The sequence below is a fragment of the Hylobates moloch genome, unplaced genomic scaffold (genome assembly GCF_009828535.3).
Source record: "Hylobates moloch isolate HMO894 unplaced genomic scaffold, HMol_V3 SCAFFOLD_21, whole genome shotgun sequence".
Classification (NCBI taxonomy): Eukaryota; Metazoa; Chordata; class Mammalia; order Primates; family Hylobatidae; genus Hylobates; species Hylobates moloch.
Window position 1 is genome coordinate 44,933,340 of NW_026652296.1, and position 27,873 is coordinate 44,961,212.

At 42.6% G+C, this 27,873-nt stretch overlaps 1 protein-coding gene across 3 annotated transcripts in view; it reads left to right on the plus strand.

Annotated features, from left to right (window-relative positions):
• Positions 1 to 25,425, plus strand: part of KIF16B (kinesin family member 16B) — a 315,626-nt gene extending 290,201 nt beyond the window's left edge. For all 3 annotated transcript variants that reach the window (XM_032142462.1, XM_032142463.1, XM_032142461.2), the window contains one exon: positions 24,118 to 25,425. In XM_032142462.1, the coding sequence (XP_031998353.1) occupies positions 24,118 to 24,276 (159 nt within the window). In that variant the 3' untranslated portion in view covers positions 24,277 to 25,425. The remainder of the gene's footprint in view (positions 1 to 24,117) is intronic.
• The last annotated feature ends 2,448 nt before the right edge of the window (positions 25,426 to 27,873 follow it).

A 27,873-nucleotide genomic window follows, 5' to 3' on the forward strand; every position in this document is an offset into this window, starting at 1 on the left:
GTAATGAAATTGGTATGAACACCCAAAACGCTGGACATTAATCTTTTTGTTTTGTTTTGTTTTGTTTTGTTTTGTTTTGTTTTGTTTTGTTTTGTTTTGTTTTTGAGATGGAGTGTCGCTCTGTCGCCCAGACTAGAGTACAGTGGTGCGATCTAGGCTCACTGCAAGCTCCGCCTCCCGGGTTCACGCCATTCTCCTGCCTCAGCCTCCAAAGAAGCTGGGACTACAGGCGCCTGCCACCATGCCTGGCTAATTTTTTGTATTTTTAGTAGAGATGGGGTTTCACCGTGTTAGCCAGGCTGGTCTCGATCTCCTGACCTCGTGATCCACCTGCCTCGGCCTCCCAAAGTGCTGGGAGACGTGAGCCACCATGCCCAGCCTGGACATTAATCTTAACTAGACAGTGAAATATAGTGTTAAATATATTTGTGAATTTTACATTTCCACACATAACCCATGGTATTGAAGTAGTGCTTTTTTTTTTTACCACTTCACAAATTGTGGCTTGGAAGCTCTGTTAGAGTTCTCCTGAGAAACAGAACAAATAAGCAATGAAGGAGAGGGACCTGATTCATGTGATCATGTGATTTTGGAGGCTGAGAAGTCTCAAGATCTGCATTTGGCAAGGTGGAGACTCAGGAAAGCCGATGGTGTAGTTTCATTCTGAGTGTGAAGGCCCCAGAACCAGGAGAGATGACGGTGTAAGTTCCAGTCTGAAAGCCAGCAGGCTCAAGTCCCAAGAAGAACGGATGGTTCAGTTTGAGTCCAAAGGTAGGAAAAGACTGAAGTTCCAGCTTAAGGTGGTAAGACATGATTTAATTCCATCTTACTCTCTGGAATTTGTTCTGTTCAGGCCTTCACCTGATTGGGTGAAGCCCCCACTCACAGTAGGAAAGCAATCTGCTTTACCCGTTCTACATTAATCTCATCCAAAAACACCCTCATAAACACATCCCAAATAAAGTTGAACAAATATCTAGTGACACCATGGTCCAGCCAATTTAACACATAAAATTGACCATCACGGAAGTCATTTTTATTCACCCCAGATACGGCTGTGTTGGTAATTTTTCCATTTGTTGAGCTTTAGATATTCTAATATCAATCCCAATTACAATCCCACCTTATGTGCATCCCTGTTAGACTGGTAACATCTGTCTTCTCCCCAGCTCCCACGCTCATTTCCAGGATGTTTGAGGCTTGGCAAATACATAACAGGGATTCTCCAACTCTTTCCTGTCTATGGAAATAGCATCAGAAGAAAGTAGCACAGAACGACTCAAGATGGCAGACTTAGAGCTGTGTATGCTGTTTATTTGGAGTTCAGTGTAGAACATTTTTCATTTCCTGGGTTAATTTTAAAAGCAAAATGAAAAGAAGCCTGAACATCACAGTGCTAAACAGCTGGAGGGTTGTTTCTCCTCTCCACCTAGATAAAGCAAGGCATCACTATTTGTTTTCTTTTATTAAATGTCTCATCGCCTCTGAAGCAGAAGTAGATATCACAAGTGGCGTAGACAAAAGGAGCATCCTGCATAAACTCACTCCTCTGTTGCCTGTACCTGAAGATGGCTCGCCTGCCTTGTTTGAAGACAGATGTTAGCTTCCAGCTGCTATTGACCTCACTGTTTACTTTGCTTAATTAAATACCCTTTTAATATTTTCTCATTTTGCTGCCCTTTACAGTTCACATAGATGCTGTGGCACAACAGGGGTGAGAAGGAAAGGTCTTTGAAACTGAAGCTCTTAATTAGCTCCTGGGCCCCTGGGAGAAGTGTCAGATAGAAATACAGCGAAAAATGGGGGAAAAGAATAGCCGTACTCAAGATGCTGTGACTGGTGGTAGAAAAAACATTGACTACCTTCCAATGATGCCTGAGTTATGAAAATAGTTTTGAAATTTGTGACTATTTTGAATCATATATACCGTAGTATCATTAATTTCCACCGATGGTGTATTGATTATTCAGCCGTAGCTGCTCATTTCTGCCAGAACCTGCTATTTCTTCTCTTCTTCAGTACACTCCTCGTCCTGTGTGTAAGTAAGTGGATGGCCCATGACTAAGATTCATAGTCCCTTCCTGCCACCATCAGGTGACCAGATTGTCATTTAGAGCCAATTGAAATGACAATAATTGATTGTCATTATGAATACCAATAATGAAATTGGTATGAACACTGAAAACCCTGGACATTAATCTTTTTTTTTTTTTTTTTGGAGATGGAGTCTCACTCTGTCGCCCAAGCTGGAGTACAGTGGTGCGATTCATACCAATTGAAAATAATTCATACCAATTGAATTATTTTAAATACAGCCAATATCTGCCTAATGTTTCTTGGGAGAAGAGACATATAATGATATATTATTAATTATGAAATAAGATAAAACATAGTATAATAAGATATAATTATATAAATATGTAGATTTAAGGGTCAGTAAATTATATATAATTATAAGTATAATTTTAAATAGTCATATAGTTATACTAATATGGATTATAGCTATATAGATTATAGATGTGTATAGAGGTATCAGTTATAGATATAATTCAATATTGTATATAGTATATAGATCTATGTAGATAGAATTGTTATACAGTAGGATACAATATTAATTCACTGTTGTAAAAACATAAAAGAAGTTCCTGGAAGGATTGCAGCATAGCCCAGAGCTCCACAGACCTCAGACCAGCAGCCACCATGGCCTGCTCCCCATGGAGACACCACGGTCTGGCCCAGGGGATACGCACTATGACCCTGGGCAAGCTGGGAGCTTGTGGGCTGCTCTTTATCTTCTCTGGATGCTTTGGAATCTTTTCGATAATGGATTTGTTTAGGTTCAGTGTATTAGTCATGTTTACCTGGGTTCTTACCTCCCAAGGCTGCAGTTAAACTTGCATTTTAATTTCCTAAAATTGCTTGTTTATCCTTTGGAAAATAATGAGTAAGCTTGCTGTGAATCAAAAAGTCGTCATCAGAAAACTGGATGCTAAGGACAAAGTGGTAACAACCAGGTGGAAACAAAGCAGCTGAGGCCAGGAGCAAAAGATGGCTCCCTGCGTTGTCCTAGCTCATGAGGGTGGCTAGCAGGCACCACCGCGTGAAGGGCGCCCCTTTGTGGCTAAAGCTGGAGTCCCCCTTACTCACCAACAGCCCCAGTTCCATCCCACAGGCTGACACATGCTGTGCTGTTGCCCTACCTGTGACATGGCCATGGCCACAGTGGGCTTTTCTGGTGTGGGTGGCTGCATCCCGCCAGGTCTGTCAGCTTTTCTCCCTCACCCTTCTCTGAAGCCAAGGCAGCCCCCACAGACCCTGACCCAGGCAGTCCCAAAGGCTGGAAGCAGGCGAGGCCCTGGAGATCATTCTCAAACAAGAGAGGCTGAAAGTCTGTGGATAAGTGGGCCTGCCTCCCGTCCTGCACGGGGACGATTCAGAAGCACGTGCTCTGTGTCTCTCAAAGGATCCCCAGCAGGACTGAGTCACCACAGTGGTGACCTGCTCAACGGCACCCCTTTGTTGGCTTTTCTGCTTTTCTCTCACTCGCTTTCCTACCCCCATGCTTCTGCTTCCAGCATCACCATCACCCGTCAATACCGCCTCAGCCTCTGCTTCCAGAGGCTCTCAAACCAAGCTGAGTGCTGGCAGGTAACTACTCTCATGGGGTGGTTGGGCGTGTATCTTTTCTGTTTTTCTCTGACTGTTTTTTTGTGCGTGTGTGTGTGTATGTGTTTACACTTATTGCTGTTTTGTGTGTATATGCAATTTTTGTGACATTTTTAAAATCAGTGCTCATACAGTTTGATTAGGCTTTTCTGGAAAGCAGTATCCTGTCCCCTGTTCATGCCCTCCATTTCCCCTTCCCCAGCAGCAACTCTTTCATTTTGGTATTTTCTTCCATTTTTGTATTTGCTTCCAAACTAAAATTGCATTCCTATATTCCTTCTTCTTGACTTCTTAAAAAACGTTAGGTGCTCTTAACATCCCACTATGGATGATGGCTCCCCAACACGCACCCCTCCCCAGCCCCTCTCCTCAAATATTCAGGGACACTCACCCTCCCTGCCTGGTCCTCCCATGCACTGAGTCAGGACTGCGGTGAGCTCAGCTTGTTTGTTTAGTTTACGATACTCATCTCTAATTCAACTTCACATTATTGCTCAATTGTATGATTCTCTTCTCAAACATTCAGAGTACCAGATATTTCATAAATATAGCCTCCTTGCAGAAACCTCCCCTGGAACCCTCTTGCCTATTTTAGTCAGACTGAGCCACACCGTGGCTCCCTTCCACCCCACAATTGTCCTTCTCCATCATCCTTGGCTCTCCCTTGAATTGTTTCGCCTGCTTCCTGTACCCATGTCTTCCCTTTCTTTACTCCCTCACTTTAATGAAACACATCTCTAGTAGCTTCCTGAGAAAGGATGTATGAGAGGTAAGTTTCTAGAAACATGTCTGAAAATGCCTTCATTTACCCACTCACTGGCTAGATATAAAATCTTAGTTGGAAACCATTTTCATTCAGAATTTCAAAAGGATTTCTCCATTGTCTTCTAACTCCAGTGCTGCTACTAAGCAGTTCAAAGCCATTCGGATTCTTGACCTTTTGTATGTGACCTATCCCTTCCTCCTCCCCTACCAAAAACCCATAGAGCAGCCTTTATAGGGCCTTCTCTCTGTTCTCAATGTTCTGAAACTTTAGAACTCTACTCTGGTAAACAGTTCATCGATTCAGCTGACCGCTCCGTGGGTTCTATCAGTTTCTGCCATATCTTTCATTTCTGGGAAATTGCCTTAATGATTTCCTTTCTTAAGGTTTTGTTGTTGTTTTTCCTGTTGTTTCTGGAATTCCATTTGTTCAGTGTTGAACCTCGTGGTCTGGTCCTTTCATTTTTCTGTCTCCTGTATTTTCTATCTCTGTCATTATCTTGCTTTGTCTTTCTGTCTCTGTCTATCTCTGTCAATCAAACAACTGATTCCCTTCTGCATATTATTTGAGAAGCACTGCACTGTGTGGTCCACCTGATTCTTTCTTTGCTTGTTTTAACATTGCATTTGCTACTTTTGCATCTTTTAGTGCTGTTATCAACCTGAAGGCCTAACTTCTTGCTTCCTGAAATAGTTAATTTTATTTATTTCCATTGATGTCAGTTTAGTTGCTCTCCATTCAGTCCCTTTGTTGCAACAGCCTAAAAGACGTGTTTAAAATTCTTCTTCCACATCCATATATTTTAAGAACCACTGTCTGTCTCATGCCCACTAAGTTCTCTGCTCATTGTTTGTGTCAACATTCAGGAATCATCCTTCCTCTTTCATGAAGCCTTGCCCAGTTTGCATTAGGCTTTCTTGCAAATGCATCAGTTCCCCTAACTCCCTGTTTTTCAGATTTGTTTTCCAAATACCTTGTGCTTTTTTTCAGATAAAAAGTGCTCACTGTGGTCTTTGCGAGTGAACCTCATGCTGTCCTTTGTTGCCCATGTAAACTGCATCTTTATTTTAGAATTCAGCTAGCTATTTTTTCTTCTATATGTGTCAGTTATGTTTCATAATGTTAATGAATCACAGCATATGGTGCAATCCTTTGAGACAGTATTTAGGGGGGAATGGATGAGAACATCAGTTTGTTCCAATTCCACACAACTTTTTACCTTTATCATTTGCCCATGTAAAGCTACCATCCATTTCTAGATATACTTATTTTTGTTATCAGCAATCCCCTGCAATGCATTTACATTTACATATATACTTTTCATTCCAGGCAACCAAAAACTTTTTTTTAAAAAAAAGGTAAGACTTTGCCTAATCTGCTTTCTAATTGAGATCACCTGCTTCATATTATTTATAAGTAAAATTAAACTCATGTTGGAATCAAGAAATCATTTGGTAATCAAAGTTGAAAAAGGTAGAAAATGAAGCCATTGCCTTTTTCTCAGTGGATTTTTCTTTAGCTAGCTGGAAACACAACCCCAGTAGACCCTAGGGCTTGTATTTCAGAGCTGTCTGGATAAATGCTGTGAGCAACAGGAAGTCTGCTTCTGCCCTTAATATCTCCAGGGTGTGCGGTATTTATGCTACTTGGTATATGTTCACCTTTCCTCATCCTTATAGTGCTTATCTTCCAGTTCACAAAATTGTATTTATTTGCAGTTTACTTATTTGAAGGAATCTGGGCATATTTAAGTAATAGCTTAGTCAATATATACTGACATTTCTTACTTTGAAAGGCAATTTCCCTGTGGCAGAAACTGGATGTCAACTTATTCTCAATTAGCCCCGTATTTTTTAGACTATATGGCCACATAGCTTCCTTCAGGATCCCCTAGCTGATGAGATTTCCCTTTGATCAGGGGCATCTTTTTATCCAGGTTTTGCCAATACTTCGTTTTAACTCCTGTTGTCCTATTGCAGCATTGCAGCTAAAAAAAAGTCACTCATGCTAAAAGTTTTGATGACTGAAAGACTGATGCTTACATAGTTTTCAGGCTCATTTGGTGTTTAACACAGCCAGACACATGTGTCCAAGGAAGTGCATGTTTAATCAGCTGCCTAATCAACACCATTCTTCATTTTTTGTCTACAGCAACTTCTCAGACCTTAAGTAACAAGATGACCAGGATACTTTTAAGAGTTTCTAGAGTGTGGCTTTGAAGCACAAATTAAGATTTGATAGACTTCCTTCTCTAGAGTAATTTAACAAACTTCCCTTACACAGAAGAAAGAAGATATTGTAAACCTATGAAATTTTTAGAATTAAGGTCCTAAAGAAAGAAAACCCATGCTTCTCATTGTTTATCAAGGCCTATCAGCATTTCCTGTAGCTATTCATCGCATCATTTGTTTAACGAATATTTTACAAGCAAAGTACTGTGCTGGATGTACATATATTCAATGTATATACTTTTAAACTTGGTTTCTTTTTCTTTTTTAGCTCCTAGCCCAATTTCTAAAACTTAGTTTCTTAATTTGGTAGATAATATCTGTTTGAAAAAGGAACTTTTTGATTTGCATTTCCCTGTATGAAATAGACACCTACCCCATTCTTTTTTGGAGTTAGAGATGTTGGCATTTGAGAAGTTTTGATCTGGCTTTTCTCCCTACCTCCCTCTTCCCTGACATATTCAGGCCTCAGTCGTTGTCCCCAGTGAAGGGGATCATTGGTGCAAATAATTCAAATCCCCAGCTAATCTTCATCATGGGGTGGGGTCACGGGCCCACCACTCAGGGCCACAGTCCTCATCACACCTAGGGCTTGACCCTGACTCCCCCAAGGGACACAGAGCAGTTTCTGGACACTGAGGAAGAGCTCCCAAGGCAGGAGGGTAATCTCCAAGGCAAACAGTCTCACAGGAGCATCAGGCACCCCTCGTCCAGGGAACAAAACACAGGCAGCAGGTCATGCCTCCTGGTGTCTCAAAAGCTTACCCTCTTACCCTGAATTCAAAGACTCAGTATTATTCAGACAGCTCGCCAAGGCCAGCTGAATTTTAACTGAAGGAGATTTGCCCTCAGTACACAAACTACCTTAGATGAGATATTAGAGGCATAGCTCATTCTGTTCAGCCACAGCTGGAGAGGCACACTATAGAGTCATTCAGTGTTCCCGATGCATCCAGTTCTGGAGTTCCCCTGAAAGGGAGACTTTGTGATGCCATCAAATAATGTACAACTACTCCTCGATGGCCGAGTCTTTTAGGTCCTGATTCTTTAAATTTGAATTCGAGTACGTTATAGCCAAGAGGTACCACGCGGCAAGATTCTCATTTGAAAGCCTGTGTCAGACACACTGGTCATTTGGAGCAGTCATTATATCTCCAAATGCCAGGAATCTCTGAAGGTTTATACAGTGAAGGAAGGAACCATGAGCTTAAAAACAAAGAAAATAATACATCTTTTTTGTTTTCCAAATGGCACTTTTGAGAATCAGAGCATCTAAAATGTATCTTAAAACAAGATTTGGGGGAGAATCAATTAGAATCAATTTACCTGACATGGGTTAGATTTTCAGTTTATTTTTAAATGTGATTTTCCATTTTGAAACATGCTTACCCTTCTTTGTTGTAACACAACTCTTTTTTTTTTTTTTTTTTTTGAGACGGAGTCTGGCTCTGCTGGCTCTGTCACCCAGGCTGGAGTGCAGTGGCTCAATCTCGGCTCACTGCAGGCTCCGCCTCCTGGGTTCACGCCATTCTTCTGCCTCAGCCTCCCGAGTAGCTGGGACTACAGGCGCCGGCCACTGCGCCCGGCTAATTTTTTGTATTTTTAGTAGAGATGGGGTTTCACCATGGTCTCGATCTCCTGACCTCGTGATCTGCCCGCCTCAGCCTCCCAAAGTGCTGGGATTACAGGCGTGCGCCACCGCACCCAGCATTAACACAACTCTTTAAATAAAGGGTCTGCCAGTATCTAATGTGAGGTGATTTTAAAGGGTCTGCCAGTATCTGATATGAGGTGATTTGGAAAAAAGCCATTTCAAATTCTTGCTTTTACTTTCCTTTGAAGGAGAAAACATTAAACACTTCCACATTTTAAGCCCATGTGTTTCCAAACATTTAAAAGAGGGGAAAATTAACATATTTGCCTATCAATTCCCTGAGGACAAAGTTATATAGATAGTATCAACTCTGGATGGTCCCCAACTTGATAATGGTTCTACTTAAGAATTTTTCAACTTTACGATGGTGTAAAAGCGATACACATTCGGTAGAAACCATACTTTGACTGCCTGTACAGCCATTCTGTTTTTCACTTTTAGCACAGTATTCAATAAATTACATAAGATGTTCAACACTAACTAGACTTTTTGTTAGATGATTTTGCCCAGCGGTGGGCTAATGTAAGTATTCTGAGCACATTTAAGGTGGACTAGGCTAAGCTATGATGTTTGGTAGGTTAGGTGTATTAAATGCATTTTCAACTTACAGTATTTTCAACTGGCCATGGGTTTATTGGGATCCCATCATAAGTGGAGGAGCATCTGTGCAGTATGTACTTACTAAGAACAGATACTCCTCCACTTATGATGGGATCCCAATAAACCCATCGCCAGTACATGCTGTGTTTACTAAGGTACATACCATACAGATGCTCTTCCACTTATGATGGGATCCCAATAACCTTATCACCAGTACATACTGTACTTACTAAGGTTCTCTAAATTGGACTCCATCCTAAGCGTTTTGTAGACAGTAGCTCCTTTAATCTTCAAATCCTAAAAAGAAAACACTATAATCAGACAAGGAGGAAACTGAGGTATAGAGGAGTTAAGGGGCTTACTTCAAACCACAGTGCTTTGATGTCTTTGTGCCCAGCATGGTAGCTGCATAAGACTGAGTGCCTAGGGTCCCTGCTCATGGTGCTACATTAGAGCTCAAACAGCCATAGTGTGCCTCCAGGGCTCTCCTAGGCTTCTTCCAGTGCTGAAGAAGTTGAGTCCTAATGGCATCTATATTGAGCTTGTTGCCAAACATTTATGTAGATTCAAACGTATCAATAGGTCAAAGATCCATAGTTGAGTACTGGGAACTGGGCTTCTTCCCCAGCATCCTCCCACTTTCTGCTTCAACCTAGTGAGGTTGAGTGGTACCTGTCAGATTGTGTGGAAGCTGTTTGCCTCCTTCCTTACGTGTCCTCACTTCTGGTCCACAGGTGCAGGATAAACTCAATTCTTCTCTTCTTACCCCCCTCCACCCCATGGTTTTGACTTATGCTCTGGAGAAAAGCAGGGTTTGGTTTTTCTAATATGGCTTGTCTATTTGTGAGGTTTCCCCAGAAGCTTGCTGCCAGGCTAGGTCATCATCATCATTGAAACTACTTAATACCCTGAACAAGGACGTCACCTTGTAAAAATTGAATATCACGTGGATTTTAAATGCACATTTCTTATAAAAGTTTTAAAGCTTGCTGAATTTTATTAGAATATGTGAACCAGACTGAGTATATTAAATTTATGAATCCAGTTGATGCGGTACCATAATAATTCAATATAATATGCTTATGTCATTAAACTCATAAAGAAGATTCTCTGAATAGCTGTAATGAATAGTTCTGATTCTGTAATCACAGACTAACATTTTCACCCTGATGAATTTTAACTTGGAGCTCTCAGACTTCTCTATAACGTCAAGATATAAATGCCATATTTCAAGTATTTACTTTAAAACTTAGTATAGCAAAAGTAGCTCATAGCAAAGAAATACCTGCTAAGAATTATTCATTAGAAATACTAAAAGAATTGGAAGAGAGATTGGCATGAAGTAGAATTGGACTTTTATTTATGTTTAGTCATAAATTATAAATAGAAACCAAAGACACTTTTTTCATTCTGCTTTGACTAATTTCATTTATTCCCTCATATTTTACCTTATTCCCAAACCCATATATTTTGGTTATCTATCATTGTATAATGAACTGCCCTAAAACTTGGCACCTTAAAAACAACCACCAGTTTATTGCTTATGATTCTTTGGTTCTGGAAAATTTGGGCAGGGCTCAGCTGGATGGTTTGTATATTCCAGGTGGTATCAAGTCACGCCACTTATGGGCCTGCATTTTGATCATGGCTGCACTAAGGACTAGGCTCAGCTGGGGCTCTCAAGTCACCCATGGCATTAGTGCCAGTGCATTCTATTGGCTAAAACAAGTCACAAACCCCACCTAGGTTTAACAAAGAGAGCCACACAGGGTGTGAATCCCACGAAGCGTGATGTGGTTCACTGGGGCCACCAGTACAGCAAATATCACATGTACCACTGTCCCAGCCAGCTGCCTGTTTATGACCATGTTCATCTCTGCTTGACCTTGTACTGGTTAGTTGGAAGTTTGTGTTGGGCAGAAATGGATTCCACTCTTAGACTGAGGTTATTTTTAAATGATTCTGGGAATTCTGGACATTAGGAATCTCAATCGTGATATGATTTTGCCCAGAGAGATGAATAAGTATAGGAGAAAGATGACTGGATGTTTAAGGATACTAGAATTCTAATCCAGCCTCTCTCAGCTGTAGTTCCTTCTTTGTTGAAGGATCAAAGGATCTAGCTAAGATTCCTCAGCTACACCAACATTGTGATTTTATGAGGATAAGAGAAAGGACTAGGTTACCTTTCAAAGATTTTTTCAGACTCTGGAGTAGTCAGAAATGTTGGGTGTCTACTCTCCAACATTGCTGGAGAGAGTATAAATTGTACAGTGCCCACGGAAAACAATTTGGCAATATCCATCAAAATTTAAAAGGCACATACCCTTCGACCCAGCAATTCCATTTTAGGAATTTACCCTATGGGTAAAGTGATACACTTGCTTATATATAAGATTGTTTATTACAGTGCTATTTGTAATAATCTTCATTCTTCATTATTTCATTCAACAAATATTTACTGAGTACCTACTAGGTACGAGACACTGTGTTAAGTTCTGGGGATACATCCTTTGACCAAAGTAGTGAAAAATTATCGACCATGTATAGTGCACCTACTTGCAGGACTGCAAAGGATTAGAACAGCCTACATGTTCATTAATAATGAGCTAGTACAACCAATTTCAGAATGAGAAACTACTTCTGGAGAGGTCTTTAATATAAGTTGTTAAGTGAACAAAGTGAGGTACAGAAGAGTATGTTGCTTATGTACCTGCTTGTGTAACTTGAAATGGAGGCATCTGTGTTTGTGGGGTTTGGAGGTTTGGCAGTTTTTTTTCTTTTTGGTTGTTTTGTTTTGTTTTGTTTTGTTTTTTTGAGACAGGGTCTCACTCTCACCCAGACTGGAGTGCGGTGGCGTGATGATGGCTCAACTGCAGCCTCAACCTGCTCGACTCAGGTGATCCTCCCACCTCAGCCTTCCAAGTAGCTGGGACTACAGGTGCACCACCACATCTGGTTAATATTTTTGTATTTTTTGTAGAGACAGGATTTTGCCACGTTGCCCAGGCTGGTCTGAAACTCCTGGTCTCAAGTGATCCACCTGCCTCAGCTTCCCAAAGTGCTGGGATTAGAGATGTGAGCCACTGCACCTGGCTCGGTGTCTATATTTGTACTTGTTTATGTAGGCATAAAAATACCATAGAAAGATACACAAAAAAACTAATAACAATAAATTTTTTTGGACGCACTAGAGATTTGGGAAAACACAGGTGAATTGGAAGGGATCCTTTTCACTGTAGTGAAGACTTGTACACATGCATGTACAAACAATGAAAAGTTCTCTTTCAACTCATAAATATCTGTGTGTATGACATTTTCAGTCAGTAAAGTATTACACATTTTAAAAATAAATTTTAAAAACAGGAATATTAATGCATACTCTGTGCTCAGAACTCACACATTTGAAGGCATGGTTACTCCAGAATCTTAGTGTAGAACTGTGTTATCCAACACAGTAGCCACCAGCCACATGTTGCTATTTAATTGTAAAGTAAGATCACGATTAAGGTAAAATTAAGGTAAAATTTTAAAAATTGAGTTTCTCAGTCTCACTAGCCACATTTTAAGTGCTCAGTAGGCACATGGCTAGCATAATGGACAGCACAGATAACAGACACTTCCATCCTCTCAGAAAGCTCCAGAAGATGATGCTGCTCTGGGATGCTTCGTACTGGGCACACCGCAAGCCTGTGAGTGTGAGTGCGGGAGGTGGGAGGGCACGTGCTCACCCTGTGAGTCTCAGGCCTGGGCCGTGGGTGTTCCCAGCCAGTGTGCACGCGTGGTCTCTCTTGAGTTGGTGTGTTCTCTGCCAGGTGGCATCTACTGTGCTGTGGCCTGTTTTTCTGCCATATGTTTTATATTCTGGGTTACAGTGTAGACCAGGGATTGGCAAACTACAGTTCTGTAGTAGGGAGAATTCTAAGAATGACCCCCTGGTGCCGTTGTAATCCTCCCCTCTTTGAGCTCTTGAGGAACTGTGATTGTGCTGCACGACATGGCGAAAGGGAGAGTATCCCTGTGTGCTTACTCTAGTCATGCGAGCCCCATAAAAGCAGAGTTTTTTCTGCCTGGTAACAGAAGAGGAAGCAGAGATTTGAAGTGTCAGTGTGAAAAAGAAAGAGTAAAAGTAAAAATTGTTTCACTTGGAATAATATGCAAGAAAGAGGATTGCAATCCGGGACATACATACAGACCAGGGTGGCCTCTGGCAATGTCCAGGAAAAAAAGTAAAAGATTGAGGCTTACTGGGAAAGGAGAAGGGTTTACAAGTTGTTTTGAAAGAAAGCTTATGGTGCTGGTGGCAGCTCGCAGGGGCTGGCAAGTTCTGAGTGGCAAGTGTCAGTAGTTGCCAGGTAGGACCGGTCATCCTGGACGTACAGTTAGGTCCTTACAGTTTTAGATTGGCTTGCAAAACAGTGTGCCAGGCAGGTGTTCCTGTGTAATCAGCTAGCTGTTCTTGTGCCAGTGGCTGTCCTGGTGTGACTCATGTCTTGTGATCGTTCCCGTGATCAGGCAAATCAAGCATGCGAGCCCCTCTCTTCATGGCCTTCCCCAGCTCCGCTTGCCAGGGTTTGACACAAGTTACTCTATCTGGAATCTTACAACTTTCGCAGAAGCATGAAGGGAATCTGATGGCTGGCTTCAAATGTGGAGGAGGCTGGGTGCCACTGAATGTGGGTGGTCTTTAGGAGCTGAGAGCAGCCCCTTAAGCTGAGAGTCAGCAAGGGAACCTCAGGCAGGACCCCAGTCCTGTGATTACAGAATGCTGTATTTGGCCAACAACCTGAAGGAGTTTGGAAGTGGTTCTTCCCCAGGGCTTCCAGATAGGAGCCCAGCCTTTTTAACACCTTCATTTCAACCCATGAGACCATAAGCAGAGGCTAGCTGCACTGTGGCAGCACTTCTGACCCACAGAACCATGAGCTAATGAATAGGTGTTGCTTCCAGCCACAGCGTTTGGGGTAATTTGTCGTACAGCTATAGAAAACTGATATAGGCCCTCAGGTCACATCCTCCTTGCCACCTGTTTTCATACTGTCTGTGAGCATGGCCTGAATATGCTAGACCTGTGATCCATGGAGACCTGGTGGGCTCACTGCCTGTTTTCCCAGAACTCAGCTGGCAGCCACAGCTCGCTGCTCCCCAGGGCCTGTGCTGGTCACTGCCTACACACTGGGGACTTGTTGGCAACTGCCAGTCACCAAGCAGTGGAGTCTCAGTCTGGGAAGTTGTCTTGCCTCTGGTCAGCTGCCCCAGTCGAGATGGCCAGGCTTTGTGCAAAGAGAGAGGCACACTAGGATTGGCACCACCAGGCAGAGTGAAACTGACCATGACAGTGACCTGTCCAGCACCGGTGCAAAATGCGCCTTCCACCCTGGGTAGCCCACCCCAGGAAAACAGGATGAGATGGAGCCGGAAGTTTCTCTCTTATTACGTAAATACCTACATAATATCCTTAATTTCGCCTCTTTGCCTACAAAGCCCAAAGTATACCATCCATCCTTTTATAGAAAAAGCTTGCCCTGCCCTGAGTTAGACTGACAGAGGCTGGGAAAAGGTATGCAAGTGTCAGCACACCAAACTTGCTGCAATGAACACAATGAAAGTCTCACACTGGAGGTTCCAGTGACGTTTTATGGTGGTTTCAAGTACCTTTGGGCAAGTGGTAGACTAAGTAGAAGTTGGGGATTAGCAGGCATTTGGAGACTCGTGAAAGTCCTGTGGCATCATAAGCATCACTTGACCAACAATTATGTATGGCAGCTGGAAGAGACTTCCTGAAGGCCTGGCAGGACTTCACCATAGAGAAGAGATACCACCACCAGCACACAGTGCCACCACCCAACTGTGTAGGGCCCCCAGCATGAGGACTGGCAGAGCCCAGGTCCGGGAGCAGTCCTGTTCCCAGGAGTCTGTCCTATCTGCTGAATGCTCTGTGCCTATTGGCCCAGTCTAGTCATGTTAGACAATTGGTGATGCCCCAAAGCCCTGCCTTCCAGCTGCTAGGCTTGGTACATGCTTCCTGCTCTGCCCAGAACAGGCTTCCTCCAGTATCTTCCTCCAGTGTCTTCACCTGCTTGATTCTCATCACCCTATGGGTCTTGGCATAAAAGTAACCAATTCCCAGGACTAAGCATACAGCCTTTCCTTTCCCTTGGGGTCCCAAGTCACCTCATTGCAGTTCTCTCATAGTCATATTTTAATTGTAATTACTGCTTTACCTATTTGTCTCCCAGGCAGGCAGGACTGTGTTACTTGGCACAAGAACTGAGTAATATTAGCTATTGAATGCCCAGCACCACCCGGTGCGGTGGCTCATGCCTGTAATCCCAGCACTTTGGGAGGCTGAGGCAAGCATATCAGCTGAGGTCAGGAGTTCGAGGCCAGCCTTACCAGCATGGTGAAACCCCATCTCTACTAAAAAATAGAAAAATTAGCCAGGCATGGTGGCGCATGCCTGTAGTCCCAGCTACTCAGGAGGCCTAGGCAGGAGAATTGCTTGAACCTGGGAGGTGGAGGTTGCAGTGAGCTGAGATCATGCCACTGCACTCCAGCCTGGGCGACAGAGTGAGACTCTGTCTCAAAAAAAAAAAAAAAAAAAAAAAGAATGCCCAGCACCTAGCCCAACACTAGTGTGTAGAAAGCTCTCAGTAAATACTTATTGGGTGCATGAATGAAGTCTGAAGAGAAGGGAGTCAATACAGAGCACACCTTGAGCCAGATCTAGATGATGGGAGCAAAACACCCATGGGAACAAAGAGAAACTCTAAGCAGTGGAGGATGGTGCCAGCCAGCATGCGCCTGTGAGGGGAGGAGGGGAGGCACCGTGTCTGTTTCATTCAGCTCAATACCCAGGCCTGGCTTACTGCTTCTTGGAGAACACGTGGTGTGCGGTGACTGTGCTGGATGGATGAGTTACGCAAACCAAGCTGTCCTGATTTCCTTGGAGTGTGGAGCACATTTGGGAGCATGTTGGGAAGGGAACCCAGCCTATTTGACCCAGTGTAGCCAAACTTTAGGATTCCTAAAAAGCCAACAAGAGGCATTTAGACTTGAGTTTATGGGAGTTTAGAATTGGGAAGACGTGACTGGATGGAATCATATTGACCACACTGGGTCGATTCGTGATACATGGCCAGGGGTGACCTGAACTCTTTCAGGTCTAGAAACATCCCTGGGTAGCTCCATTCAGGCCTGATCCATCTTCAGGGCCCATCAGTGAATGATGAATTTTCCAAGTGCTGCAAGTTAAGTGAGACCTCTAAGTCTTACTAGACTGATACTTGTCTTTAAGCTGCCACCATGGTTAATGACTTCTGAGAATGAGGAATGCCATTGAACTCCTTTCTCTGTTAATATGTCACTATGGAAAGGTGGATAAAGCTCCATTACATTTTTAAAGAACATTTCAATTTTAATAATTCCAATTAACTTTAAATTAAATTATAGATTTATGTTAAAATTTTGTAAAATAAAGAGGACCTCACAACAATGAGATGGCCGGAGAAATCATTAGAATGACATGGCCGAGGTGATATATTGCACGTGAAATAAGCAGTAGGCTGCAGTTATAGTCATGAGCCCTATTAAAACAGAAACTTTTTAATAACATAAAATGGTCACAATTTTATCTCCCTGCTAATTAAAATAGAAGGCAGAGAGCCAACAGATAAGGAGGCTTAGGTCTTTCAAAGGCATCTGAAGGCCCAAATTCTCATTCTTGCATCTTCTACACACACACACACACACGCACACACACACGCACGCACACACGCAGCAGTTGACTGAAATTCAGGGAAATTCTGGGAGGCTGCATGAGCATAGTATGGACAGCCCCAAAGAAAGGCAATGTTACATTTCAGGCTTATGGGCTTGAACCTTGGGAATTAAATTAGGCAATAATGGCTTTCTCCTACATTTGAAGAGCTGGTCACTTTGTCAGCGTCTTATGACCTGTTGACCTTGGCCAAGTCACTGCCTTTTGTAATCTCAGTTACTTCATCTGTAAACAAAGGACATCCATTCTTGTCCCTCTCCTAAGGGTGTCTTAGGGGCTCACAGGAGCTCATGAACCAGAAACTTTGTATGAAGTGCCTGCAGGCTGAATCCAGATTCAAGGCCCTCTGCGTTCTGCTTCACATCCTGCTGTTCCCCACCCAGATCCCTGCACAGGTTGGCCTTGGCCTTGCTCTCTTGTTCAGACTGTTAGCTGAACTTGGATACCACCTCTCCTTCCCTCCATCTCCTGGTCTAAAATTGTCCTTTCTTTCAAGGTCCCAGACCTAAAAGGGAATGGGTGTAAGAGAGGGGGGAAGCCACACCATGCAACTCCCTGCTGACTTCACAGGTTCTTGCCAAGATGGACTATGAAATCCATGGTTAGTTCCTATGAGCAAACCAGCATTTCACCCAGAAGATTTAGAGTTCAAAAGAAAAACCCAAAAGAAGCTGCCTAAAGGCCAGATTTTGCCCACATTTTTCCAGTAACTTCAAAGCATGTTTCCTTTCAGGCAGAACTCAGACTGAAATTGTATCGTAGGTCACACATGAATCATAGTAATATAATGACCTTCAAGAATGTCTAAATGGGATAGCATGTAGCAGCATATTATATTTTCAATTTTTTTTCCTGATGCATAAACTAATTGAGGTGCCATGCTAAAGCTCTAATATAATGGACTAAATTCTTGCTGAATTACTCTGTATTGCTGTGGGGAGTTCATTTTGCCTTTCAGAACTTATTAACACAGCCAGTAGACCATATTAGCCTGTGTTTTGGTTCAAAAGATTGATAATGTTTAGTAGTTGTCTTTTGAAATGGCATTGGAAATTTAAAGATTGGGCTATGTGTAGATCAGGGTCTGGGGCAGGAGCGTTCCAGCTTCAGGCCTAGCTATGGATGGACCACTGGGATATACTCTGACCTATCTGAAATGTGATTCTCCAGAGCCTCCTAGGATTGACCTCTTCCTAAGAGAAGAGTGTGATAGGCAGATACCTCCATCTGACCATAGACTAGCCCTGGAGAAGCTTGATTGTGTTCCACAAGGAAGGTTTCTTCTGATTCCTGACCCTTGTGTGCCCCCTGCCAGTGCTGTGACATTATTGTTAGTTAACTTGATGGTAAACAGTAGAAAATGACTGTCACCACAGTAAACAGATGGAATCATTCACTCCTAGCCTTGGGAACTGACAGAGACCAAAGGCTCTCCTGAAACTGCCCAGCTTTCCTGAATTTCTCAAACTCTTGAAAATGCTCCATAACAGCAGCTACACAATCTGGAAGAGGTGTCCCCCAAAGGACCCTTGGTTCCAGGAGACTCCAAGTTCTGGTAGCTTGATTAGCTCTTTGGCCATAAGGTGTCCACCCAGAATATCATGGGAAAAGCTTATCTGTCCTATGCCTTAAGTCAACCAGTTAACCAGTTCCCAGAGAGGGGAAAGATGTTTCTTCAGAAGGGGACTGGACTGCTGTTTGGGAAGGGAAATGGATACAGGGCAGTCAGAGAATGGCCAGTGCCCACCAAGGCACTGTAAGGGAGATATCGAAGCATTCTCTGAGCTGCCTTGGCTCCCTGTAGAAGAGCGTGAGTCTTGCAGAGAAAGAGGACCTTCCCCGTGTTTGTAAGGAACTTTTAACTTTGAAGAGCCAGTGCCTGCTGGTCCCCGCGAAAGCACCATCAGGCCTAGGAAAGGCAGTGCATCTGACCCAAGCAGCCAAGATGCCCGGTGTAGACAGACTTGCCCAGTGAGAGACCGTGTGGCTCAGCAGAGGGGACCTGACTGAGAAGCAGGGGATGGCGGGCGCTGCGGGTGGCAGCCAGGAGCCTGAGTCTAGGGTGTGTCTCATATCACCACACCCCCTCTCCTTCTGCTCGTGTCTTCTGGCCTCCACTTTAAAAGCTCATAGTCCTGTACAGGATTTTGTGTTTGTTTGTTTTGGGGGGATTTTAAACATCATGTGCCAGGGTCACACTTCCTTTGGAACAGACCCATGGGGGTCCATGTCTCCCAGTTACCTGTACCCCCTACTCACTGCCCCTGAGCAACAAAATATGCCCAAAACCTGTAGAAGAAAGGCAATTCATGAAATCAAGGTACTCTGTGTCAGCACTGAAATATACCATAAAGATTAGCCATCTAAATTTGATTTTCTGAAAGTATTGATAAGAAAACACCTTCGTCAGTATTGGTCCAAGTCACAAAAAGTAAATAACCTAGATAGATATCTGATATATTTCTTATTATTCTTAAATTCTTTTTGCCAGCTTGGTAAACAAATAAACCCGTCTCCAACGTTGTTGTGCTGGTTTGGTTTCCTTTTCATTTCCACCTCTTTTGCCTTCCCCTCCATCCGAGCCCTGTTTCTCTTGTCCTCCCCTAGACAGCCCCCTCTGTCTGTGGCCCCCTTTCTCTCTCGGCCTCTTCTCTTTCCCGTGATCACTCACTGTCAGACAGACCCTTTCCTAGGCCCCCTTTGGCTCCACCATCCCATCTTATTTCTGGTTTGCAATCGTATTGAAAGAAGATTTGGTTTAATCTGATTTTCCTCCTCCAACTATTCAAGTCGTGGCCATAATGTTGTGCAACCCTAGGAGGTGCTTTTGCTGTTCTCAGTGGCCCTGACACAGGACATTTAACAAAGCAAAGACTCAGGTGTGTCACTGCCCACCAGGCGAGCAAGAGCTGCCGGCCTTCTGTGGTCCCTGACATGCTAGAGATTTAAATACACCTGCTTTTATTTCTTTTTATAATGGAGAAAATGTCGTGTGAAAGTCAGAAACAGATTGGATACTGGATTTCACAAATCTTTTTCCCACTTTGCCCTTCTGACCTGGATAAGTCACTTAAACTCCTAATATCCTTCAGTTTTCGCAATGCTCTTTTATAAAGAGTGCTGACCTGGGGAGATGCAGCTTGACACCTGGACTTATTTTTCACATCCTGGGAGGTCTACGGTGACTTTGGGGTCAACAACAAGGGATAGCTTTGACAGGGGGATTTTAATTTTCCCCCTTCAGCCACAGACGCTGTGGAAAACATTGTGAGCACAGGCAGTAAGAATTACTAATATGAATGTGTGTTAAGTATGTATATTTTAAATATTTTATATGTATATTTTTACATATATATATGTACATAAAATAGCAGAGTTTGAGTACATTGGCTAAGCTTAGACTTGAGTGTAAATCTCTACGGGAAACTTCTTTATTGGAAGGATAGTGATAAACTCGACTCATCAGACACCAGTAATATTGGGAAGTAGATTTCATTAATGAAGAAGAGTTCAGACTAAAGGACCAAAGCGGTGACCAACGCTTATCCCTGTGTTAAAGCCAATCGGTGGTTTTGTTCAGATGTGAAATACTGCACAGTGCTGGTACTGAACAAACCACAGCTATGTGCACAGCATGGCTGCATCTCACAGACATGGCATTAAGCCATGGAAGCCAGACACAAAAGAGTATATCCCAAATGATGCCGCTCATATGAAGTTCAAAAACTGGCAATTCGAATCTCTGGTGCTAGAAATCAGAATAGCGGTTGCCCTTGAGGGAAGGTTTTTACTGGAGGAGGGAGTATGAGGAGGGCTGCCTGGGGGCTGGAAGTGTTGTATAATTCATATCTAGATGCTGATGGCATAGATATATTAACTTTGTGAAACTGTATTCAACTGTACACTTGTGGTGTGTGGTTTTCTGTGCATATACTTTAATTCAAAAAAAGATAACTAATTACAATCAGCAAGGTTTCTTCTCAGCACGTTTCCTAAGCTTGGCGGTGTTCCAGGGATGATAGGGGTCTTCAGAGAAGAATGAGACACTGTCTGTGACCTTAAGAACTTTCTAGAATTTTAGTTCTGTCTCGTGTACCCAGCCGTAGCCCCAGTCCCTTGGTTTTTTTTCATTCGCCAGAATTTGTTCAGCCCATTTTAAGCATGTGGCTCTGGACATGGCCAACAAAGGTCGTGCCTCATCTTAACAGACTTTAGAGCACTTTGAGGTCACTGCAAAGAACACTTCCTAATCAAATCACTTCTTTGCACCAAGGAAGCAGGCTATGTAAAGGAGGTGAAAGCTGCCTAATTCTCCTTAAGCAGAAATTTGTTTTGTGAAGAAAAAACTCTTCTGTAATGTTTAGAATTAGTCAAATCAGATCACTCTATCTGGAGTTTTTATCAAACTACACTAATGAGTTTATTTAAAGAAAAAGACATACCTGGCAGTTGTATTGTTCCCTTCTTATGGTGGTGCTCTGGAAAGGAGGGTGTCTCAAATACTTCCTGTTTTCCTTTCATTTATATTTTTAACTTTTACTTCTCTTCTCATTATGCCCTTTAGGCTTTATTGGCCCTTTAAAGGGACCCTACTTTGTGTACTAATTATGACAAATGCTGATATAACATCTGCTCCCAGATTTAAATTGCCTTCCAGTCTGTCAGAGTTCATCTTGAAGGCAGCTTTGCTGTAAACATCAGCCTGCCCGTAAATGCAGCCTGTGGGAGACCTGAAGCTGGAGCCCACAGGAGCTACCTGAGATGAGGCCTGTGCAGCAAGCCTCGCTCTATCCATGCATTAAACTGTGAAAGAGCAGCGGCTCCACACACACGTCAGCAAGCTCTGCATCTCCATTGGAAAAGCTCTGCATTTTCCAAATCATCTCACCCTTGATCTTCCCAGAACAATCAGTTGTGCGCATGCATTGCGTCGCAAGCATTGGCTGGTTGAATGTAGTCTACGATATATACTGGTGACGCTGTTTGATGCAGATCAAGTCTCTTTAAAGTTGATATTCTCAGGGTCCCTTCCCGCAGAAAAGTGAAAGTCAAGTCTCCCTTTGCCCCTCTGATGAAAATAATTACTAAGATTAAGATCTTCATTTTTCAGCAGTTGGTTTTGGTAACTTCTTACCTACGCCTAATTTCAATTTCAGGATCGTTTCTTGAGAGGGTACCATGAGACCAGTAAGTTAGGGATATGGAACAAGAAAAAACATCTGAGTTGAGAATACTTGCTTTCAAGTCTTCTCTCTAGATTACTAGCCGTGCTCACCTCTCCTGGCAATAGCTTCCTCACTGGGAAATGGGTAATACCAGAAGAAGATGTGATTCCAGGCCAAGTGTAAGGATAACATGAAGTTAGGTGCCTTAGGAAACTTTTGAAGGGGATGCAAATATTTATCTTGATTTAATGGTGGTTTCACACGGGTCAGCACTCATGAAGTTATACATTTAAAGAATGTACAGTTTATCTGGCCGGGCGCAGTGGCTCACGCCTGTAATCCCAATACTTTGGGAGGCCAAGGGGGGGTGGATCATTTGAGGTCAGGTGTTTGAGACCAGCCTGGCCAACACGGTGAAACCCCATCTCTACTAAAAATACAAAAAAATTAGCTGGGCATGGTGGCACATGCCTGTAGTCCCAGCTACTCAGGAGGCTGAGGCAGGAGAATTGCTTGAACCCAGGAGACCGAGGTTGCAGTGAGCTGAGATCGCGTCACTGCACTCCAGCCTGGGAGACAGAGCAAGACTCCATCTCAAAAAAAAAAAGTACAATTTATCATGCATCAGTTTTACTTCCACTAAGTGTAAAACATTGGATATTAAAAGATTTTTAGAAACTAAGTTATTTTACAAATGTTGCTGTTAGTAGTCCTCATTAATATTTTGAAGGAGAGTTAACAAATTCTCCTTGAGTAGAATGTCTTCTTTCAGAAGGAAATTTCAGGTTGGCAATTCATAGAGGTAGCTAAATTCTACTTCCTCTTCTCAACTGTGGCATGGTTAACATTTGGGCCAGATAATTCTTTGTCCTGTGCTTTGGCAGATGTTAGCAGCATCCCTGGCCTGCATCCACCAGGTGCACTGCCTGTGCACCCCTATGTGACACTCAAAACTGTCACCAAACACTGCTGAACACCCTATGGGGCAGAACTGCCTCTTGTTGTGAACTACTGCTCCAGGCTTAGACCATGTTGCTTTGACAAATTTTTTGTTGTTACTCAGAGTCCAGAATTATTATGTTTAATTCCTAAGACTGTGCCAGGGTCGTTTGGGTTTTTTAAGCACACTGAGACAATAATAAAGGTTTGGGTCTAACCCCTTCCCTCCAGCCCATTTTCTGTTATAGATGAGATTTGCCTGGCCTAAAATATATTAACTATTCTTGTGTGCCCTCTTTTCCTTTAACACATCCCTCCAGCTCCCATGTCTGATTTTATCCTCAGTTCCCAGAGCCTAGTCTCACACATGCTTTGCTTTCTCAGTGCCAAAAACGGCAGATAATGTTGCAACAAACATGTGCAGCAGGGGTCTGGAGCAATTAATTGTAGTAAGGATTCCTTTTTGTTGATGTTTGTAGGACATGCAAAAAGAACTGTAAATGTCAGTACTTGGAACTGACCCTCTTGTCCTCAGTATTTCTTTCCCTTTATTTTATAAGAAGGATTCAAAACAGATACTGACTGTGCAATTTTAAAATACCAGTAAGCAGCACATTTAACCTTGTACAGATGGCCGGCCTTTTTTTTTTTTTTTTTTAATCATCTTTCTATTTAATGAGTAACTGGGAGGGGGGAGGAAATGACTTTTTTAAATAAGAGATTAACTAGTGACACTGTGGCTGAGAGGCAGATCCCCTGTGCCTGGCACCCTTGACAATTCCCTGGGCATTGTCTGCCGTAGACCTGAGGCAGTGCTGCCCAGAGTCAGTGCTGAGCCAAAGATATTTCTCCTGTGCGTATGTGTCTTGTGACTCCATCTTCTCTGGTTGGTCTGATGATAAGTGGGACAGTGGAGGACATCCCTCACGTGCTGGTTTTAATGACAACGATAGCACTTCCCAGATGGGTGGGAAGTTGTTTCTGGAAACTTTTTCTCTTCTTGACACCATCCAACAGTATCTTGACCGTATTCTGATTGATTGATCGATCGATTGATTGATTGATTGATTGAGACAGAGTCTTGCTTTATCACCCAGGCAGGAGTGCAGTGGCACCATCACAGCTCACTGCAGCCTCTACCTCCTGGGCTCAAGTGATCCTCCTGCCTCAGTGCACCACCCTGTCCGGCTAATTTCTATATTTTTTGTAGACATGGGGTTTCTCCATGTTGCCCGGACTGGTCTCAAACTCCTGAGCTCAAGCGATCCCACCCGCCTTGACCTCCCAGTTGACCATGTTCTTAACTCTTGTCTCTTCCACAGAAATACCTCAGGGACTTTTTCAGTGTGATGCTCCAGTCCGCAACATCTCCCCTCCACATCAACAAAGTGGGACTGACTCTCTCGAAACATACCATTTGTGAGTTTTCACCATTCTTCAAGAAAGGAGTCTTTGACTACAGCAGCCACGGGACGGGGTAGAGCCAGGGGTGATGGAGGATCCACCATAGCAGTGCCTTCTCGTCGAAGCGGGCTGCGATGCAGGGCAGCTCCCCCATGCGAGGATCCGGGTCTGCCTCCTCCTGCTGAAGGCAGACGTACAGCAGCGGGCCCGGGCCACCTCACGTTTTCATACCTAGTGCCTGAGTTTGGGGATGGGATGCTCTGCCTGCTGATGTGACCCTGACAGGCAGCCGTTACCGTTCCATTGCGGTTGAACGTGGCCTTTTCCCACAGTGCTTCCTTCTCACTGCGCAGCAAAGTTTGTCCCCTGTGGCAAGATAGATGTGGTTTGACCATCGTGGGTTCCCTGAGCCAAGCCAGCCTGGGACCTCCCAAAGTGGGTGGCTTACCAGACCACCCTTAAATGACTTTCATCTGGTTTCCTCTTTCACCAAAATATACTCATATTTTTTATATTTCTTCCATGTGGCTGGCTGTATTCCAAGAAAAGCATTTTAAATTATTTCATTGTATTTTTTTCTTTTTTTCCCTCATTTGATTCAGAACTTTTCTATAAAACCTAAACACTGATGTTTACACAGAATTTCATATTCTGCAAAAGGGATTTTTGACCCAATCATGACTGTAGTCTTCCATGCTTGACAAATCGGATGTAGACAACATCACTTAAAACTTCTATAAATCCCTACAAATAGGATATTTATTTAACCAAGAATATTCAAGAACATTCTTCCCAAATCTAAATGACTACTGTGCATTCTTGAGCTTTCTCTGCTAAGCACAAAATGAACGCAAAGCTAAATGCATATTTTTAAGTATTATTTTGTTTGCATTTTTTGTTACAGAATCTACTGGATCTTTGGCTGGAAAACTAGAATTTATAGCAGTTTATTAATGATAAATTACTCAGGACTTAATGTAGCATTGCACTTCCGTGTACAGTAAAACTGCTTTGTTTTACTAAAGAGAAAAATGTGAGTGGAAAAAATATGTATGTGGTATATACTCAAATGTATATAATTCTATCTATAGATTTATATATGTACACATTCTGTACAATAGTTCCATCAAAATATGTAATAATTCACACCAAATTTATTAAATGTATTTGCTTTTTCAAAATTTACATTGAGCTGCTATCAATATTAAATGAAGTTATGACATCTACCCTATAGCTCAGCTTATTTTAAGTCTGTGACATGATCATTCATACTAGTCTGTTTAAACATTGATCTAATGTGCTTGGAAATATACATAAGGTATAACTCAGCATTTGTGTTGTGGAAGATGCAGTGATAGTAATGATTGAAGTCATAAATGAATGGTTAACAGAACACGTTTGCATTCCATCTTCTAGAGAATGCCTTCACAAAAAAGTTCTCCAACCTGAAAAATATGCATAAACGTGCAATTATCCCTATAAGGAGGAAAACTAGTATTGCACTAATTAAATATCATAGTTTAGTGTGAAAAAAATGAGGACATTTTTGCTGCAGAAGGACCTGCTTTTGTCTGCAGTTGTGATTACAGGCATAGGTTTAGGAGCAATTACTACCAGAGAATTTTTTTTTTTTTTTTTTATACTTTAGGGTTTTAGGGTACATGTGCACAATGTGCAGGTTTGTTACATATGTATCCATGTGCCATGTTGATTTCCTGCACCCATTAACTCGTCATTTAGCATTAGGTGTGTCTCCTAATGCTGTCCCTCCCCCCTCGCCCCACCCCACAACAGTCCCCGGAGTGTGATGTTCCCCTTCCTGTGTCCATCAGTTCTCATTGTTCAGTTCCCACCTATGAGTGAGAACATGCGGTGTTTGGTTTTTTGTCCTTGTGATAGTTTACTGAGAATGATGTTTTCCAGTTTCATCCATGTCCCTACAAAGGACATGAACTCATCATTTTTTATGGCTGCATAGTATTCCATGGTGTATATGTGCCACATTTTCTTAATCCAGTCTATTGTTGTTGGACATTTGGGTTGGTTCCAACTCTTTGCTATTGTGAATAGTGCCGCAATAAACATACGTGTGCATGTGTCTTTATAGCAGCATGATTTATAGTCCTTTGGGTATATACCCAGTAATGGGATGGCTGGGTCAAATGGTATTTCTAGTTCGAGATCCCTGAGGAGTCGCCACACTGAATTCCACAATGGTTGAACTAGTTTACTGTCCCACCAACAGTGTAAAAGTGTTCCTATTTCTCCACATCCTCTCCAGCACCTGTTGTTTCCTGATTTTTTAATGATGGCCATTCTAACTGGTGTGAGATGGTATCTCACTGTGGTTTTGATTTGCATTTCTCTGATGGCCAGTGATGATGAGCATTTCTTCATGTGTTTTTTGGCTGCATAAATGTCTTCTTTTGAGAAGTGTCTGTTCATGTCCTCTGCCCACTTTTTGATGGGGTTGTTTGTTTTTTTCTTGTAAATTTGTTTGAGTTCATTGTAGATTCTGGATATTAGCCCTTTGTCAGATGAGTAGGTTGCAAAAATTTTCTCCCATTCTGTAGGTTGCCTGTTCACTCTGATGAGTTTCTTTTGCTGTGCAGAAGCTCTTTAGTTTAATGAGATCCCATTTGTCGATTTTGGCTTTTGTTGCCATTGCTTTTGGTGTTTTAGACATGAAGTCCTTGCCCACGCCTATGTCCTGAATGGTATTGCCTAGGTTTTCTTGTAGGATTTTAATGGTTTTAGGTCTAACATATAAGTCTTTAATCCATCTTGAATTAATTTTTTTATAAGGTATAAGGAAGGGATCCAGTTGCAGCTTTCTACATATGGCTAGCCAGTTTTCCCAGCACCATTTATTAAATAGGGAATCCTTTCCCCATTTCTTGTTTTTGTCAGGTTTGTCAAAGATCAGATAGTTGTAGCTATGGGGCATCATTTCTGAGGGCTCTGTTCTGTTCCATTGATCTATGTCTCTGTTGTGGTACCAGTACCATGCTGTTTTGGTTACTGTAGCCTTGTAGTATAGTTTAAAGTCAGGTAGCGTGATGCCTCCAGCTTTGTTCTTTTGGCTTAGGATTGACTTGGCAATGCGGGCTCTTTTTTGGTTCCATATGAACTTTAAAGTAGTTTTTTCCAATTCTGTGAAGAAAGTCATTGGTACCTTGATGGGGATGGCATTGAATCTATAAATTACCTTGGGCAGTATGGCCATTTTCATGATATTGATTCTTCCAACCCATGAGCATGGAATGTTCTTCCATTTGTTTGTATCCTCTTTGATTTCATTGAGCAGTGGTTTGTAGTTCTCCTTGAAGAGGTCCTTCACATCCCTTGTAAGTTGGATTCCTAGGTATTTTGTTCTCTTTGAAGCAATTGTGAATGGGAGTTCACTCATGATTTGGCTCTCTGTTTGTCTGTTATTGGTGTACAAGAATGCTTGTGATTTTTGTACATTAATTTTGTATCCTGAGACTTTGCTGAAGTTGCTAATCAGCTTAAGGAGATTTTGGGCTCAGACGATGGGGTTTTCTAGATATACAATCATGTCATCTGCAAACGGGGACAATTTGACGCCCTCTCTCACCGCTCCTATTCAACCTAGTGCTGGAAGTTCTGGCCAGAGCAATCAGGCAGGAGAAGGAAATAAAGGGTATTCAATT